We start from the raw sequence: 19,931 nt of genomic DNA, 5'->3' as shown, positions 1-19,931 counted from the left end.
CTCCATATAAAGACCCATCACCCCATAAAAAAGTACTGAAATCAGAGTAAAAAAATGATTGAACTCATTCTAATTCCTAACCCTGTCAGCGATTTTTTTTAAAAGCTAGTTTATTTACAGTGCAGTGAATGAGTTTACCCCATTCTTGATGTCTTCATTATTTTGCAAATCTTTCACTCTCGATTATTCCAGATCTTTAGATAAACATGTAATATCAAAAGTCAAATTGAGTAAATACATAATGCAGTTCTTAAATGATTAATTTAGTTAAGGAAAAATTGTATTGGCCCTGATTTGTTTAATAAACCAATGTTTATCTTTTTTCATTAATAGATGAAACATTTATTTTAAAATGCTTTGTTTCCTCATTGTAAACTTGTCTTTGGTGTGGGGATCTGAAACTATTTATAATGATAAATATGCAAAACTAGAGGAAATGACACATGAATTAATATATTATTTTATCTCACTGGAAAATTTTACTTATAATAACCAGAACCAGTAGTTTAGAATTAGCGTAGATTTACATTTACATTTGCGACATTTAGCAGATGTCCTTGTACAGAGCGACGTACAAAAGTGCTTTGAGTCTATTGGTAAACAAATCTACGCTGGTATGCTAAATTACAATTTAAGATAAATCAGTCTACAGCTCGGTTGAGAGGGGTTTTTTTTTCTTTAGACAAAGCAAACTTGGAAAGTGTTAGACTAGACTAGATTAGTTTTACCCAAGCTCAATTTCTGGCAGTGCTGAAAAACACCTTGATAAGCTTTTTGGGATAATACTCAATTGAGTGCTAAACTGAAAGTGGTTTTCTTAAGAAAACATTGGTTACATTACAAGGTGAACACAGCATTCCAAATTTGGAATTTTATATCAGCAGTTAAATGTGGTCTTCAAAGTCTGATGGTGTAGGGATGCTTTTATGCTTCAGGGTCTGTGCAATATGAGATCATTGATGAAACCACGAATTTACTCTGTACTATAACGTCCTGGAAGTGAATGTCTAGTCATTAGTGTGTAAATTGAGTATTAAGTGCAATTTCACCTCTAAATGGTACTGAGAGGAGGCTGGTGACAGTGTTTACTACCAGAAGGTTTGGAGTTAAGCCCCAACATTGCCTAGCTTCCACTGTTAGGTCTTTGAAAAAGGCTGGTAATCCTCTGTTTTTCATTGGTGTTCTCTTGTGGTTGTCCAAGCTGGCATAGGCAAAAGAGAATTTAACTGTATTGTAATGTATATATGGCAAATAAAGACTTCTTTTTCTTCATAAAATGAAATAAAATTAAGTTTTTGGAGTGTCCTAGTCAAAGTCCTGACTTGAACCCTATTGAAATGGTATTGCAGGAGCTTAAACGGGCAGTTCATGCTTGAACGTCTTCCAGTGTTCTTGAATTACAGCAGTTTTGCAGTGTAAAAGACTGATCTTCATCTATTGGATGCATTTGGTTGCAGCTAGTGATGCTAAAGGTGAACAACTGTTTAAGTTTTGGGTCAGTAACCTTTTCAAGTAAATTCTTTTAAGTCTATTTTTATTAATAGACTAAACATTTATTATAAAATGTTCTGTTTCTTCTTGTTTATCTTGCCTTGGTACAACATTTGGTATGAGGATCTGAAACTATTTAGTAAGATAAATATGCAAAAATAGAGGAAATACAGAATTAAAGAATATATTCTTTTCTCTCACTGGGAAATGGTAGTTATGCTTCCTCTCTTCTCTTCTCTTTCTTCACTTGTAATTGTCTCCTGCCAAGGATTGCGACACAACACAAAAGCATATTTGTGTTTGGCAGGAAAGCATTACAGTATTCGAGCAGTACATCCAGAATTCTAGTTTAACCTCTGCATGCTGCTCATCAGATCCCAATTCCATGAAAACCAAAGCCATCAGAAAGACTGCAAAGTTCCTGAGGACTTGCATTCAATGTCGAAAAGACAGTCATTTACAATCTGTCCTAAACACTTTAAATGTATTGTGCTCTAATCTGCATAAGTTTACGGACATTTAGCATGAACCTTCTTGCATGGCCAATTCCCTGGCTAAGACTATACAAAGATTACTCTTCTTCTTCTTCTTTCGGCTGCTCCCATTAGGGGTCGTTACAGCAGATCATCCATCTCCATACCACCCTGTCCTCTACATCTGCCTCTTTCACACCAACTACCTGCATGTCTTCCCTCACCATATCCATGAACCTCCTCCATGGCCTTCCTCTTTTCCTCCTACCTGGTGGCACCATCCTCAGCATTCTTCTACCAATATGACTCATGTCCCTCCTCTGAACATGTCCAAACCATCTCAATCTCACCTCCCTCACCTTGTCACCAAAAGGTCTTACATGCGCTGACCCTCTAAAAAACTCATTTCTAATCCTGTCTATCCTCGTCACTCTCAACGAAAACCTTAACAACTTCAGCTCTGCTACCTCCAGCTCCACCTCCTGTCTTTTACTCAATGCCACTGTCTCTAATCCATACAACACCTATGGAATGTGTAGAATTATTAAAACTAGCAGTGGGATAACCGGAAGACTTCATCACCACCAGGGGGTGATGTAAATACTTGGTCATGAGTTTTATGTTTGCTAAAACTTGGTCTTTCAGGTTTTTGTTGTCTAATTATTCAGTGGCATCCTTGACCAATATGTCATTGGTCACATTGACTATATTCAGGGATAGTAAATATTTGTGTTACATGTATTTCAAATACGTATTTCAAATGTAAAATAGGATTTTGTCATTTGTATTTGATAGGGTTAATGAAAATGGATTCATATATTGTATCAAAATATTTTTTTATTTTTGTAGTTTTAAAATACTGTAAAATACTGTGTAAGAAGTCAACATGATGACATCATAAAAATTCAGCCTCTGATTGGTGCCTACTCAGTTTTTTGCCCAGATTTGTTAAGATCAGAACAGAAAATTAATCCATATTGAAGAAGGTGGTGAAGGTAAGAAAAGTGCAGTCTGCCATCTTTCAAATAGGTGTCCAATGATTGATAAATAAATATTTGATTGCTGAACATTGTTCCCTTATTGAAGTAGCTGAAGGAGCCCTTTTCAGTTTGCAGTGGTGATGGACAGGTTAACAGACAGGAGTCTCTGTAGACTATGATGTTTGCGGATGATATTGTAATTTGTGGTGAGAGTATGGAGGAGGTTGAGAAGAGTCTGGAGGGGTGGAGATACCCGCTGGAGAGAAGGGGAATGAAAGTCAGTAGGAGTAAGACAGAGTACATGTGTGTGAATGAGAGGGAGGGCAGTGGAGTGGTGCGGTTGCAGGGAGAAGAGGTGGAGAAGGTGGAGGAGTTCAGGTACCTGGGGTCAACAGTGCAAAGTTATGGGGAGTGTGTTAGGGAAGTAAAGAAAAGACTGCAGGCAGGGTGGAGTGGGTGGAGAAGAGTGATAGCAGGAGTGATTTGTGATATAAGAGTATCTGCATGAGTGAAGAAGTTTACAGGACTGTGGTGAGACCTGCGATGTTGTATGGTTTAGAGACAGTGGCATTGAGTAAAAGACAGGAGGTGGAGCTGGAGGTAGCAGAGCTGAAGATGTTGAGGTTTTCGTTTGGAGTGACGAGGATGGACAAGATTAGAAATAAGTTTATTAGAGGGACAATCACATGTAGGACGTTTTGGAGACAAGGTGAGGGAGGTGAGATTGAGATGGTTTGGACATGTGCAGAGGAGGGACATGGGGTATATCAGTAGGAGAATGCTGTGGATGGAACCAACAGGAAGGAGGAAAAGAGGAAGAACAAGGAGGAGGTTTATGGATGTGGTCGAGGAAGACATGCAGGTTGGTCAAAAAGAGACAGATGTAGAGGACATGGGGTTATGGAGACGGATGATCCGCTGTGGAGACCCTTAATGGGAGCAGTCGAAAGAAGAAGTAGAATTGAAGTAGTTGACACAGAATATCTTATTATATTTACAATTAACAATCAAAGTAATAAATTAAAAACTAGTTGCTATCAACACTGATGCCATCAGTTGTCTTCTTATGAATGACTTGTTTGTCAGTGAGTCAGTGTTGCTGATGTAAAGTAGTCCTTCACTACCAAGTAACTAAATTAGCATACAGTAATGAGTCATCCGCAAGCTGTTCAACATTAAACTGTTGGTTACTGTAAAACTAACCTTCGTCTGGGAGATCACAGGGAAATGTATGTAAATATTTGATCTGGTAACTGGTTGCATATGTCAAATTTATTGCATAATTTGGGTAGAGAAAAGTTGTTGCTATCAAACATTGTTTACTTAATCAACTGAGTGAATGTAATGGTGAAGGAATTTTACAATACAGTAGTTTATTTTGATACATGGTGTGGCTGCTGTATTTTGTAGTTTGTTTTTATACAATGTGGTATTTTATTTTAAAATACATTTTGACGTATCTTTGCTCAACCCTGAACATATCTGTGTTTGTTTGGCTGATGAGGCTGAACATGTCTGCTATATACCGTATGGCTCATCCTCAGTTGAGTGCAGTATGTTATGTGAACGCGGAAAGGTTTTAATAGAGTTTCACAGGTCTAGGGTATTATTCTAATGATATATTCTTAGAAGGCAAGGAGTGCTTATAGGTCAGAGTACAAGGTTAGCAGTGTGGAATAACTACAACCTAAAACTGTTACTATTACAATTTGTTGTAAAAAAAAAAGACAAAAAAGTTTTTATGACATCTATGAGATAAGATTTAAGGTTTTAGAACAGTAGCTGCCCTACTCACTACATTACTTTTCTAGATATTATCTCTGCATTTCAAAATTTAAAGGAACAGTTCAAAAGTGCATAAGTATGTGTTATTTAGTTCTGGTCATACAAGGTGTTTTGTGGCAATTTCTGATGGATTTTAATAGTTGCAGTAACAATTGCAGTATAATTAGTTGCAGGTGTATTCTGTAGCAGTACCACTTACATGCTAGTACAGTTATTGTTACAGATTTACTAAGCTTTACTAATTACAAAAATGTACATGGTTATTGATTTTTTTTTACTAAAGCTTGCCAGTTAATTCCTAGAAAAATTACCTACAACCTAAAGCCTATCCAACACTTATTCAGATTCAAGAAAATTCCAGTAGATTGTCTTTAACTAGGGTTGTCCATTTATCTCAGATACTGTATACGTAGACTTACAAACTATTTAAACAACTACATTAAAGTATCTGTTTTGTTTTTTTTTTATGCTGTAGTCAAAACCAAAGAGGTTGAAGCGATTGTCTATGAGCGATGTCATGTCACTCATTACATTACATTCAGGTGAATCCTTTTCCACCTGAGGAATCCCCAGATGGTCCCAACCCAAATTGTAGACATAATCTTTTCATCATATCTGGGGTTTATGTCTGATAGGACGTGCCTGATAAATCTTAAACAGGAGCCGACCAAATCCCCAAACCAAATCCCCATCATCTGCAAATACTAATAGTTTATCCTGCTGCATCTTCATTTATTCATTACTCATGAGAACGGTCACTACTTTCTAGTTTCTAATAACAGAACTCTGTCTATTTCTTCTTGTTCTTTGTTTCAATCTTTCAATCTATTACATTTCAAAAGATGTACATATTCTAGTTGATCAGCACTGTGTTTTATATATGGAAATTACTCTGCTATGAACACAGGATTACAATGTCAAATCAATTTCCTTTTTTTTTTTAGATTAATTTATGTACTTATGCAGTTTCGGGACAGCCCAAAGTCTATATCTGACTCAGAATGTAAACAGGGGACCTCACTGCTCATCAGGGGATGAAGATGATTCATTCTGCCAAGTGAGCTTTTTTTAATGTAGGTAGTCTATAGTATATGACTAAAAGCCTGAGTTAATTACATACAATATTTAATATTTAAAGACTAGTTTACACTGACCACTGCACTCTATTAAAAGCCTGGGAATTGAAATGTACAACTTTATTAAACTGTAATAAATGTATACACAAAAAATATTCTATAACATGGTAAAAAAAAAAAAAAAAAAGATGAAAAAATTTTGTATAAAAGCGACACGGATGCAAATTAGACAGATTATTTAAATAGCTTATAAAGATATACATTTGGCAACATGTTGACAGATAAACACGGACTTAGGATAAAGCAGGAACCAAAAATAGGGAAAGAAAAGCACCATTTTCTACTTGGGCAGTTGAATGCTAAAGGTGCAGTGCATCGTTCTGAACCCTGCATAGTTAAATGGCACATATTAGCAAACCTCAGTAATGCCATATTTCTCACTCTCTGCGGTCTCATGCAACAATGCAGAATGCAACAACGATATGTTTAGTTCACATATGTAACAGGTTTTTCAGAGTTTTACAGCCTACATAGACCATTCGCTATCGACCGTTTCTCTTTCATAGACTCAGTCACAGTGGCATGATTCGCAAAATGCATGTTTTTACACAGACAACCTGCTATTAGAGAGTGCAAAAACTTTTGGAAATTTTTTAAAAGCTAAAATTGAGCAAAATACATAGCTTTACTCTGTAATATAATTATGATGGAGAAAACACGATATGCTACAATTTCCTTAAATACAAGGGAACTGCATGTAAAGGCAAAGTGGCATTCATTTCATTTGTGGTAGTTTTTGGGTAAGCTGTAAAGCTTTCTGATGATATCTTTGGTCAAAAAAAAAAGAAAAAAAAACCGTATTTTATAAGCACCAAATATACAGTCCCGATTTGGGTACCTAGCCCTTGTGCATGTGTGTCACTGTATGAATATAAATGGTGTGCATGTTTTGCATAGTCGTCTTGAATCAGCATAGCTCCAAAGGCACGTGGTGGACCTTAAGCACTTCAAATAAATTTCTGTACAATACTGTCCTTTTGTTTTTGCACATCTTTGTCAAATTAACTCAATGCTTAAAATTTCTCTGTGCAGAAAATTCATACTGTCTCTTGATTCATGTCTCTTAAGTCCTCGTCATGTTCCACTTTGATCTCACTATTGTAATAAAGTTTGGTGTCTTTTTCATTTTTCTTCTTGCTATCTTCACTTGACTGTTCCAGGTGTCTACTTCTGCACTCTATCTCCATCCTTCTCTCATGTGCATGATCACTGAGCAAGCCTTCTTCCTCCTCTTCCTCCTCCTCCTCTTCTGCTCTGTATCCTAGTGGAGCCCCATCCATGCTGGAATCACTGAGGAATGTGGCTGTTTCCTCCAGAGGGAGAGAATTGTCTCTTGTCTCAGGATGAAGTTGGGTGTGTGGGCTTGTGTAGAGAGCCGGGTGGCCCAAAACCTGCTCCTCTCCCTGGGCATCTGGGTCATTGTCCCGACCACAGAAAGCATAGCGGTGGTTCATGTGCTGGGAGTAGGAGCCTGAGTGTGAGAAACGCTTGCCACATTTATCACATTGATAGGGCTTTTCTCCAGAGTGAAGCCGGCTGTGCTCAATCAGGTGGTGCTTGTGTTTAAATGCTTTCTTACAGATCTGGCACTCGTGTGGCCGCTTTCCTAAACAAAACACAGAAAATAAGACAATGAGCTTCATGGCTCCTGTATTTTTACATGTTTATATTCTCAAATCTAATTGGTCAGAATGTGTTGTGGTGCTCACAGGTTTATGTTATAAGTTTTATAATTTTTCTTATATTATTGGATTATTTTATTTAAGAAATTATAATTTATATCAAAGATACTATACAATATTCTTTTTATCATCATAGGACGTTTGACTGACTCAAATCAAAACATTTTTGATTTAATGACATTTCTTGTGAGGAAAATCTCTTTTTTCTCTTTTTTTTTTGGGGGAAAAGTCTCTAGATGTTTTTTCCGATGCACAAAATATGTGAAACATTAGGACTTTGCAGTTTAAATGTAATATAACAAGTTACATTTGTTTTTGTCTTGGACTATGAGAAAGAGAGGAAACTGGTTATAACCTGTAATAACCTGAGAAAAACATTTCCCAAAATCAGTGTCAATTTAAATAGACAAAAATGACGGTTTTATTAAAAAAAAAATTTGAAGATTGTTTTAAATGTTGCTGTTGGCAGTTTGCTGTAATATAACTATAAATTAATTAATTTAAATGAATTCAATTAAATAATCATTTTGAGGCGACCCCACCTTAATAGATACTCCCTGATTAAAGCAGACTGTGTTCTTTTTTCCTTACATAATAATGCACACCAATATCTTTTATATAGTTTGTCAACTAATAATTTTTTTTAATAAATTGTTATAGGTCTAAAGATTATATTAGGTACAATTATGAAAAAAAAATAACATGAGCAAATTCAAGATTGTATTGCATTGTGTACATCCTGTCACTCCGGCACGGCAATTCTGCCGAGGTTTACACAAATATAACACAACTGTGAGTGGTATAAGTGAATTCGGCTTTGCTGTTTAATTAATAAAACCAACAAAGTAATGTTACATTCAAACTATTTTCCTAGAAGCAAACATGCAACCACAAACCAAAGTCATGTTTTGCTGATGTAAAGCGCAACAGCATTATACCGAGTTGTGGCGTCAGTACCTGTGTGTTCATATTTATGGCGCAGCAAAGAGCTGCTCTTCTGGAAGCTTTTGTCACAGATGTCGCAAGCGTATAATCCTTCTTCTGTCTTCCTGAGTCTTTTTCTCCCAGGACCGTGGTCTCCATCTAGCCCCTCCTCCATCAGAGCGAGATAGTCCAGACTTCCTCGAGTTCTGGCATCCCCCTTAAAGACAAACATTCATGATGTTAACTGTGGATTTGGGAAAGTAGTGAATAATGCAGCCCCCGGATCGATAATAACAGAAATACTTAAATTTATTTTGTGAAGTCATTTTATGAGTATGAAATTTGAAAATGTGTAACTGTGTGTAAACAAGCTTGCATTTTCTCTGCCCTTTATGCAGTTGGGGCTGGAATTCCCCTCTGAGTAATATGCTTGTTTACAGCACAAATGGGGGAAAAAAATGTATCAAGTGCAACCTACAAGAACCTAAGAGCCAGCAAATAAATGCCTGTTATGATCCTTTAGGTAGCACTAAAGATAGTTCTTAAGTTTATGATATACATTTGAATAAGAGACCCTGAGTTGAAATGAAAGTTGCGAATTGCTTATATTGTTAAAAGATGAGGAAGGGGCTGTGGGTGGGTTTCGGTATAGGTTTTAATACGGGCTTTAATAAGATTTTGCAAATATCATTACATTATAGGCTAGCTAAAACTGTTTTCTCCAGAAAGGAAATATTATTTGTGGCTACATGATGCTTGTGGTTGAGCATGTCCTCACCATGACATTTATCTCCTGATGCATTCTTTTCAGCATATTCTCAGACTCTGCCTCCATCATATATGCTATGGGGGAGAGAAACCCAGGGCTGGGTGCTGGAGGTGTTAAAGGAAGTGATGTCTGGCCATTACGCCCCATTGCTGCAAGACCACGTGACATAATTGGATTAAAAAAGGAGTAGTTGCTGAAAACTGCACTTCCATATAAAGGTCTATAGGCTGTGCCTAATTCGTGATGGGACAGTGGGCTCAACCTTCTTGCTAAATGTTCCACATCCCTGTGGTCCGTTTGTGGTGAGCTGCCGCTGCAGTCCGATCCAGGCTCAGAGCCTTTACGTGCTTTGGGAATAGAGAGGTCTAGGGGCTCACTCTGAGAACCCTCTGATCTGGGCGATGGTCTGTGTTGAAGAAGCTGGCATGGTGATATGACTGTTTGAGAGCTGAAGCCTGGACGTCGGCGCTCTTGTAGTGACGGCGAAATTGGGCTCATGACGCTTGAGTTTCCAGGGCTGTCTGTCTTTCTGCCTGGCCAGTACGCATGTGCAGGTTCTGAGCGGAAGTGCAAAGGTGACTGCACTGGCACAAGGAGCTGCTGTGGAAGCGAATGCCAGGATGCCCGTTGTGGAGAAGAGAGCTCTCTGGTCATTCCATTAGGGGTGGTAGGAGTTTTCTGTGTGTCATAAAGATTCTGGGAGACACTTGAGAAGTTAAGTGGGGAACCATCTTTTATGAGGTGTATCTGTGCAGTGTCCTGCTCATCCTTTCCTTTGCATAAATATCTTTCGTGCTGCTTTAGAACTACTTCATTTGGAAACAGCTGGAAACACCGCTGACAAGAGACCGCACCGATAAGCCCATCATTTTTTTTATCCTCTCTACTTTCAGTCTTGCCTTCGTCTTCTTTGTCTTGCTTGATTCCTTGCTGTTCATCTTTTACCACTTCTTTTCTGAGCATTTCCTGCAGGAGCTGTTCAAATTTGCCATCAGAATGAAGAAAGGGCAAAAATGTAGTCCCTTTAAACATCCCCATCCTCATGGCCGCAACAGAATCCCATGGTCTACTTAGGTCTGAAGCTCTGAGAGGAGAACTGATAGATTCTGGTCCCTGATTGGCTAATTGTTCTGTGAAGCAAGGATTCAGTGAAGCATATGGAGAGCTCTTTCCTCTGTTACCGTTCCTGATACCAACTGAAAGGGGGGACGTTGGGGAGGGGAAGAGGTAGGCAGGGTGAGAGTGGCCATTGAAGTATGCGCCGTTCCCTAATCCACCCCCGCTGAGACACTTTTTGCTGCTCAGGTGCGAGCTGTAGGAGCCTGAGTGACTGAAACGTTTCTTACAGTTGGAGCACTCGTAGGGCTTCTCACCTAAAATGACAAAACAACATTTACTACAGATGGCAGAACAGATAGGAACAATACAGCAATTCCATATGGTTGTTCATGGGTGGTTTATAAATGCACCAGATACCATTGCTTTGCATTGTGCTATAATGACGTTCATAACAAGTCAAATACGTTATCATTATGATTATTTCCTATTCAACCACTCCAGACGTTAACCAAACACGTAATATATGAGTCACATTTTATAGGTTATGGTGCGACACTCTGAACACTAAGCAACAGTGACACAGTGTCAGCAAGTGAGGTATGGAACGTTATATTACAAAAGAAATAAAATAAAGCTAAACCTACTTTTATAAAGCAAGCTATAAAGTTTTTTTTCCTATTACATATTACATAATATATTGTTTCAATTATATTTATTGTAAAGGTCATGAAGGTATTTTATTTCCTAAGCGTATTAATGTTATTAATATGGCCCAATAGCTGATGGTTGCACTTAAATAATTTAATAACAAAATGACAAAACACCATCACTTCTTCTGCTTTCTGGAATTCGAACAAAATGCATGAGCACTCCACAGTTATCAATTTAATTAATAAATCATCTGGGCTTTTGTTAACAAAAATGTTGCATTTTACTAGATAATGTAAATTTATTTATTTATTTATTTGGTGGTTATGTGAATTAATAAAAAACTTTTTTCTTACCACTATGAATACGTAGATGCTCCTTAAGATGATGTTTGTATTTAAAGGCTTTTCCACACTCTGTACACTTAAATTTCCGGTTTTCCATGTTGGGTTCAGACACAGAATTCTGCAAAGCAGAACACTGTGATTAGCCTTTACAATATATTAGGTTTTTATGTTGTAGTGTAATGTTAAAGCCATGTATCACAGCATGAGCTTGCACCTTCTCTTTAACCTGGGTGTGTAGTGCCATGTGCCGCTCCATCTGTGCCCTGTACGGAGTGCTGTAACCACAGAGTGGACACAAACTGTGCCCCCCCTCCCTCTCCTGGCACACCTTCATGTGTTCTTTGAGATAGCTGCCCCGTTGGTATGACTGCTGGCAAAATGGACACACCTGCATTTCTTTTCTTGTAAGATCAGGGCTCCCAGGGTCTGTATCTGTTAATCAGGAAGAGAACCCTTCTATTTTTAGTTATATGAATTATTGCTAATTGTTTGTGTTTCTATAAACATATAGATTAGGGCATATAAATATAATTAAAAGGCCTTCATTTATTTATTAGACAAAATATATAAATTACAAAAGCATAAATTAACATAAAACCTAAAGCCACTTTTCTTAAAATTCTTTATCACATCAGATGTAACTGTATATTTCATAAACGTATAAAATATTAATATTAAAATTGTAAAATGAAATGATTTATAAATAAATAACTTTCTGTTCCTTTTTTCTTGTTTATAATTCATTTCAGTCCACATGCAAATTTTCAGTTTGTTTTTTTCTCATGTTCCTTGACTTTTACTGACAATTAAGTTCTTTCTTCCTAATCAGTTTCTCATTTTCCACATCATGACCTTTGATTCTTGCAAGCTGTTGTGTCCTGATTTGACCTGACCTTTTTCACACAAAATGTATTTGCTTACATTTGGCCAAGCTAAGCATCTGCAAGGTCAGACTAAACAACAACAAAATCACAATTTGTATTTGCTATACACTAGCAATATACTTCCCACCAGAATCTGAATTTTACCCACAATTCCCATAACTAAATTATAAAAGAATGTTCCTGTGTCTATCTATTGCCCTGAACAGGAATTAATGTAAATAAAGACTATTAACTACCATATTTCCATTTTCCCCTGCAGCATTATCTCCAGTAATCTCATATGTTTGGTCTTGAAGTAGAGAACTAACACGCTGCGGTCAGATATACCAACATAACGATGTCTATTGTGGAATATGTTTCTTCAGCTTAACCCAAGCATAATTATTGTATAGTAGGTTGAGAGAAGTATGATGTTGATGTTTACAAAAATTCTAGTGTGCATTTATTTTTAAATGCAGCAATATGTGCATGAAAATATTACATTTTACATTTATTTGAAAGATTAATGGAGGAAGAAAATTCCCTTTTACACAAATATTTTGAGTTGAAATAAATGTGCATTTATTTGTCTTAAATGTTAAAAGTAACTTCAGTAAAACATTGCAGTGAGAAAATATGCAGAAAATATTATTCAAATTGACATGAGTATGTTTGCCCTGTGATGCATTTAAATTTTTAGCCCTGATTCTCCTGAAACCTTTGAGCAAATTTTTTTTTTGAGAATTCAATAAAGTTGTCTATATTGGTGTTGTCATATTTTGGTTCTAGCACAAAAATATTTCCGAATCCTAACCTCCATCAGCCTTACAATCATATACCTTTTCCCTCAGGTGACTCTTGAATGCTTGGTGACAAGGTAGACGGCGTATCGTTCTGCTTGCCCACTGTGTGGTAGGAAGTGATAGCGCCGTTGTGTTGCTGGTTGTGTCGCGTGTCAGGAAGGTGGGACAATTTTCTCAGCTGCATGAGTAAGTCATAGCGAGTCCAGTCCTCCATTACATTGGCATCTTTTTGTGCTGAAGGAACAGAGGCAGAGCGGTGTTGGTGGCTGATGTTAAATCATCATCGGGTGTTAGTCTCGCTGTCTAATGTTGCAATGACTTCAGAAAAAAAGGTTCTGGTAATTCTTAACATGCATTGTGTATTACTGTGGCTATAATAATAACTGTGTTAATAACCCCCAAATACACACACATTTTATATATATATATATATATATATATATATATATATATATATATATATATATATATATATATATACACACACACGCACACACATTATTTATAGATACAGTATATACACATATATATATATATATATATATATATATACATACAATTATGGATACAGAATATGATGAACATCTAGTAAATCACACTTAAATATTTCACATGTACATCTGCATTTTATGTTTTTCTCCAACATTCATCATTTTCCAACCAACTTGAGTTTCATTCTCCACTTTAGTTTTCATGTTGCTTATTTTTTGCAGGAAGGGCATGCTCTTATTGTTTACAGAAATAAAAATCATTTATTTATTCTCATGAAGTCTCATGTTCACAAGTCAAATTTATAGAGGATCGCACAGTAAAATGCACCTTTAATTTGCACGTAATTCCATATAACATGCATAATCGTACGTAAAAATGATTTCAAAACCATAGAAAATAAAAGAATCGGGGTGTATGTTTGGATGGGATGTTCCTATTCTTTGTATAAAAGAATGAAAATAAAAAAAAACGCTTGTCGTGGAAATTTAAAGGCCTCTGTAATGGGAATGATGAGAGCTGAAATGAGGAAAATGTTTCTGAGATTCTCCCACGAGACCAATAAGAGCCAGAGAGCCAAAAAAAACCTATCAAATAACAATATAAAAAAGAAAGCGAGGACAAATGCCAGCACTGCGCAGTGACTTTGAGGAGGATTTTTCAAATGTTTGCAGATGTTGGCATCATGTTTCCATGTTTCTTTACTGCGGCCAGAAAAGAGGCAGAGCACCTAACTGCTGCACGGACTCGCTTTTTATGCGCAAGAGAGAGAAAGCGAGTGTGCAATGACTATTTCTACATGAGCTGCATAAATCTTTAATCGCAATGAATATAAAAGGAAAGCTGCAGTTACTTACTTTTGACTTTGGAATAGGAACGTCATCTAGTTTGACATGAAAAGCCCTTTGTCATGCCTGATGTGATGACTTTTTGAAAATAACCCTTGATACTGCTGTGTTATCTTAATGCAAGCAAGAAGTTTCAATTTCCGTCCACAGCTTGGTTATTTATCATCTCTAATATCTCGTAGGTGTTGGAAATTGCTGAAGTCAGGCAACTGGTTTGGAGTCACAACCTACTGCAATGATTGTAATCAGGCTTAAGACATCATAACTAAACATAGTACGCAGCTGTAAGCATATAGCCAGAAGAAAAATAATTCCTGTCATGTAAATAAATGTTAAATCATTCAGTATTCATTGCAGTTGGATTCACACTGTCAGGTAAGATAACTTTATTGCTGACAGATGTTAGAAACTAAAGTCTGATTTTAGATTCACATATAAGGCAGAGGCCTGTTTATCGTTTGATATTTGATGTACTTTTTGATCTAATTTTCTTAACCTGGTCACTACCTGCCTGCATAATTAAAAGTCTTAAGGAGTTTTGATCTCTGAACACATCTGGGCATGTAATCAGAGATACTTACTGTATGCATTGCTCTCTGTCTCTCCGGTGGTACTTGGCAGGGTTGTGTTCTCAGTCTCGTCCCAGTGCTCCAGCGAGGGGCTCAGACTGGGAGCACGAGTGGAGCGAGCAGGACTTCCAGCCTCGGTGCCCTCGCTGGGTGTCAGACTCATCTTATCTTGTTCATTTCTTTCATCCTGCACATCCGTCCCCCATGCACACCCCTCATCCTCTCCCTCAGATCCCAGAGAGCACTCTGCAAAGATAGATGGTAGAGAGAGAGAGAGAGAGAGAGAGAGAGAGAGAGAGAGAGAGAGAGAGAGAGAGAGAGAGAGAGAATTTATATCAAGGAAATATTGTATTTATCTTTTTTGACAATGATGATACAACTATAGTCAAAATGTTATATTTTAGAAAAAAGTGTTAGTGGATATTTTAATTTATTGTTTAGATTTTTAACCAATCATTGATAATTTATCTTAATTTATAGCCACTAAGAATGTGAGACATTATGAATAGTTTAATGTCTGGCTGATTGTGCGGTAAAGTTAAATAAAAGTAAAATTTTTTTTTTATGTACAATACACAATTTAACATTAATTTAACTAAAGTAATTAAAACGTTACAAATAATTCTAACAAATGCTTTTGCTATTTCAATTTCATTGTTTTTTTTATGTTTATATCAACGGTGATAAATAAATAAATATTTTTCATTAACATTTTCAATTTATTATTAAATGCTGAATAAATCAGAACTGAGGAACAGGAAATTCAATGAAAGATGTAGATGTTTATGGTGCTTTTATATATCATACAAAACAATCATGCCTTGTTGTATTTGTTTTAAATGCTATGAAGGACTAAAAAAACAACCAAAAATGATTTAAAGGGTATTTTATAGAACTGATGAAAATTCAAATAGATAAAATCGATAGATTTTTACTGATTAGTGAGTATAATTGGTGTTAAGATATTTGAATAGATATTTAGTCAAGCTTGCTTCAGTGAAATCTGCAGCGTCTAATTGCCATAAAGTATCTGCGGCAGAAATTGAACACTGTATCAGCTGTTCCTGGCTTTCTGAAAATGAATCTGATGATCCAGGAAGTTTACAAAAAACAACCTTATCTTTCTGCACTTTAATAAGTTTAGAAATGACTTTGTATGCTCTGCATTTCAAATAATAATAAAAACTGTGAGCTTGAATAAATAAATATGTGTAAACAAACAAAAAAAGCAACCATATGTCAGTTTTTACCCAAATTAAAAACATATGAACAAAGCTGTATGCACTTTACATTTTTCAGAGTCCCTGCCTGTTTTAGTTCCCCGAATCACAGTTAGTATTACAAATTGCAGTGCAGTGCAGTTTATTTAAACCCAATAATGTATCACCTCTTGAAGTTCAGTGAAAGTAACAGGAAAATGTACGTAGACAAAAATGTTTGTGTCAAAGAATGTAATACAATTTTAATAAACTGTGAAAATGTGTGTATTTGTGGCTTTTTTTATTTACATTTTTTATATTTATTCTATTTTAAAACTGTAGATTTATTTAACATATAAAAAAATGTAAAACCAAAAATATATTTAACAGTAGTATCATTGGGATTTGTGTGTATTTATTTATAAAAATGTATATATATATATATATATATATATATATATATATATATATATATATATATATATATATATATATATATATATATAAACACACACACACACACACACACACACACACACACACACACACACACACACACACATATATATATATATATATATATATATATATATATATATATATATATATATATATATATATATATATATAGCTGGACTCACTCCCTTCTGTCTAATAAGTTGAAGATAGAACCTGTTGGCATCATGTGGCAGGAAGCTACAGTTTCAGTTCGACTATGATGGAAATAACAATGCAGTGCTGACTCTGTCTGTTTGTGTGTGTGTGTGTGTGTGTGTGTGTGTGTGTGTGTGTGTGTGTGTGTGTGTGTGAGACAGAGTGTGAGATGGCATGTAAAGTTCTAGTGTTGCTCATCCATGAGTAATACACACTGTGACCAGGTAAAACACACACACCCACGCACAGTGCACAATTTGATCTTTACTGTTATGACTGTACAAAGCAGCAATACTATAGTGACCCCTCCTCCCAACGAACCTGGGTTTTGGACAAGACCTTAGGTTTGCATGCATGTACACACACCGTGCACAATGTGACCTTTCATGTTATGACTGTGCAGAATAGTGAAGCCATAATCCAACTCAGTCTAGCTAGTGTAAGTCTTAGACAAGTCTTCATACTGGAGCATGCTTATGTATCCACGGGTACGGTCACTTTTTTTTATAAATCACATACTGTTCCTAGATTGCTCTCAGTGGCACAGGTCAAGCAGAGGTCATGATTTCTGATGATGTCATTTTGTGGACACCGCAAAGATGAAGCAAAACCAAAATATAAACTTTGCCTCATATTTACTTTGATGCATTTGACAACACATACGGTTTTAACAGTATTGCGTTTTTTATAACTAATACTGCACACTTTCTCTCAGGCATAGCAGCGGCCAATAATTCAAATGTTTGTGTATGAAAAACACAAAAAGTGTATTCTCACTAACAGCTCTTTACCTGAATTTACTTGAATTTACTTGAATGTGATTTCAAAAGACTTTATTGTGGTTCACTATTTATTTTTCAGTCTGATTCTGTAGTTTTACTTCTCGACTTCCATCATATATAAAAAGCAAATACACACAATAAATATTTTGAACCCACATGTATTTTAACTGTGATTTCTAACTGTATGATGTATTGCATTACTGATTATAATGAATTGTTCAGATTTTTCATGTAAAACTATGGTTTAAAATAATGTGTACTAGAAAAACATTTTTAGACAGAAATAGAAGTAAAAAATAACAATAAAATAGATTGTCACAATGGCTTATTTTATAAGCCATTGTGTTATTTATAAGGATTTTATAAATGAACTGTTGTTTGTGATGCAAAGTGAATTTAAATATATACATAAAATATTAATATTAAATAATTGCGAGACCAAAGATAATGTGTAACATAATATACCAAGGAGGACTGTAAAAAAATAAGAAATGCTCACCAGGACATATTTTACGATCTGCGCCATTAATGGCAAGTCAGGAAAAAAAGTTGATTTAATTACATTTTATTAAAAAAAATTATAATAAATGTATTAAAATATATAATAAGACCAAATGTTTGACATCAGTAAATAAAGTGGAAAATAAATGTGTATTTAATCCAGCTTCCAGTCACATTGCAACCACAGACTGAATAAAAAAATTGTTGCAATTTTAGGCATTATCTTAGTTTCATTGCGATTATATGTGTAGTTTTATATGTCATCACTACAGAGGTTACAGTACACAGTAACAAAAAAATCTGAAATTGTATCGTAACTCCATATAGTCGTGAATAGCCAATACCATGGTGATAGAATGTATGTAGGTGTTTCTCAGCTTTCGTTTTTGCACACAAAGCTTGTGACCACTATGCGAGACTGGAAACTACAATGAAATTCTGTCAAAAGTGAGTGATGTTTATAAAGTACAAAAAAAAAAGATACAGAAACCCAAATTCTTCTCTTGCACCTTGCGGTATGTACAGTGTGAAAGATTTATCAGTACAGTAGAAGCCACATAAAAACTCACCATGTCAGTATGTCAAATTAATCCATTTCAAGATGGTGAAATTCAATTTCACAAGCTATAATGAAGCTTTCCATGAGCACTTAGCACAATGTTTGATTGTAAAGATGAAGCTTCAGAATCATTATCACTTGTAATCCAGACTGTCATTCACTACTAAACATCACTTAGCCCTGTCTGAACAGAAAGAACAAATGCAGATCAAAATGTCAGTTTTTACCTTCTGTAGGTGAGATAAAGTTCGTGATGGTCCTCTGTGATGTGATTTTATTCCTACCCTTTTGTTAAGAGCAAAAAAAGGAACCCTATTTAAGATCTACATTCTTTAAAATGTATACAAAAAAATGCCTGAGAAATTATCAGATGCCGCTATTTTCAAACTCTGACAATGAGTCACACACACCACATCACAGCTACAACACACCCTACAATTCTCCTACATACTATCTCTCAGATGCGCACACACACACACACACACACACACGCACACGCACGCACACGCACGCACACGCACACACACACACACACACACACACACGCACACACGCACACATATAGACACATATATAAATGCATCAAAATCTTACTCAAGCTTTAGTCATTCTCAGACGACCGGTACACAAACCCACCACATGTAGATCAGATTAGATTAAAGAACAAAATTGTGACAAAAATACAAGATGGACTGTTAGCATGCATGTCACACTGTTGGTAGTGTCGTTTTTTAAGAAGAGAACAATTTTGCTTCCTCAGCTTAAATCAATTTGCCACACTGACTACAAGCACACTTTCAAAGTGTGTCATGCTCTGTAGCGGGTGGCTCTAAATAGCGCATGTGACATTATGTACTTTTTTAAAGGGGTTAAGTTGAGGTGTGTGAGTGTGTTTGTGTGTGTGCAGTACATTCAGCACTTTTAAAATTACATCTGACTGGAATCTTCATTTATAGCAAACAGTGTTAGTGTTGTATGTTCCTTCACACTTATTGAATGTAACAGCTACTGCTTCAACAGCAGTGTAGTTGTAATTTCTTCTCTTTGTGCATGGTGATGGTCTGGCTTTTATTATTGTGACAGTGAAAGCTCTTCAAACAGATTTGTAGCAGTAAATGTGGATATCGCGTTTACATGCGGCGATAAATCTTTGTTCAAAGCTTATGAGCGAGTGTTTGGATGCGTCTGTGTGGACACTGTGAGGATCTAAACCATGCTTGTATGTGCGAAGGGAAAACGACATTCAATTCAATATCAAATCTATCTCACAAAATCTTACGAATTTAAAAAAAGAAAAAGGGGAAAAAAGTTGAAACCAATGATCTCTAGACTTGTTTGCATTCATATTTATACATACTCATAATCAGTCC

General features: G+C 35.9%; 1 protein-coding gene across 5 annotated transcripts in view; it reads right to left on the bottom strand.

Moving 5' to 3' along the window:
- Positions 1-5,839: 5,839 nt before the first annotated feature.
- LOC310719519 (zinc finger E-box-binding homeobox 2) overlaps positions 5,840-19,931 on the bottom strand; it is a 26,050-nt gene continuing 11,958 nt past the window's right edge. The window contains exons 1-8 of one of the 5 annotated variants that reach the window (XM_083529335.1): positions 18,789-18,998; positions 14,879-15,112; positions 12,997-13,194; positions 11,521-11,726; positions 11,304-11,412; positions 9,250-10,613; positions 8,505-8,688; positions 5,840-7,471 (exon numbers count right to left, since the gene is read on the bottom strand). In XM_083529335.1, the coding sequence (XP_083385461.1) occupies positions 6,903-7,471; positions 8,505-8,688; positions 9,250-10,613; positions 11,304-11,412; positions 11,521-11,726; positions 12,997-13,194; positions 14,879-15,029 (2,781 nt within the window). In that variant the 5' untranslated portion in view covers positions 15,030-15,112; positions 18,789-18,998 and the 3' untranslated portion in view covers positions 5,840-6,902. Of the gene's footprint in view, positions 7,472-8,504; positions 8,689-9,249; positions 10,614-11,303; positions 11,413-11,508; positions 11,727-12,996; positions 13,195-14,306; positions 14,490-14,878; positions 15,113-18,788; positions 18,999-19,931 lie in introns of those variants that run through there. The other 4 variants (XM_083529334.1, XM_083529333.1, XM_083529332.1 and 1 more) reach the window with 4 other exon arrangements.

The sequence above is a fragment of the Silurus aristotelis genome (assembly GCF_946808225.1).
Source record: "Silurus aristotelis genome assembly, chromosome: 2".
Taxonomy (NCBI): domain Eukaryota; kingdom Metazoa; phylum Chordata; class Actinopteri; order Siluriformes; family Siluridae; genus Silurus; species Silurus aristotelis.
Note: the sequence above shows the minus strand (reverse complement) of the source record. Positions and strands in the feature narration are given on the sequence as shown.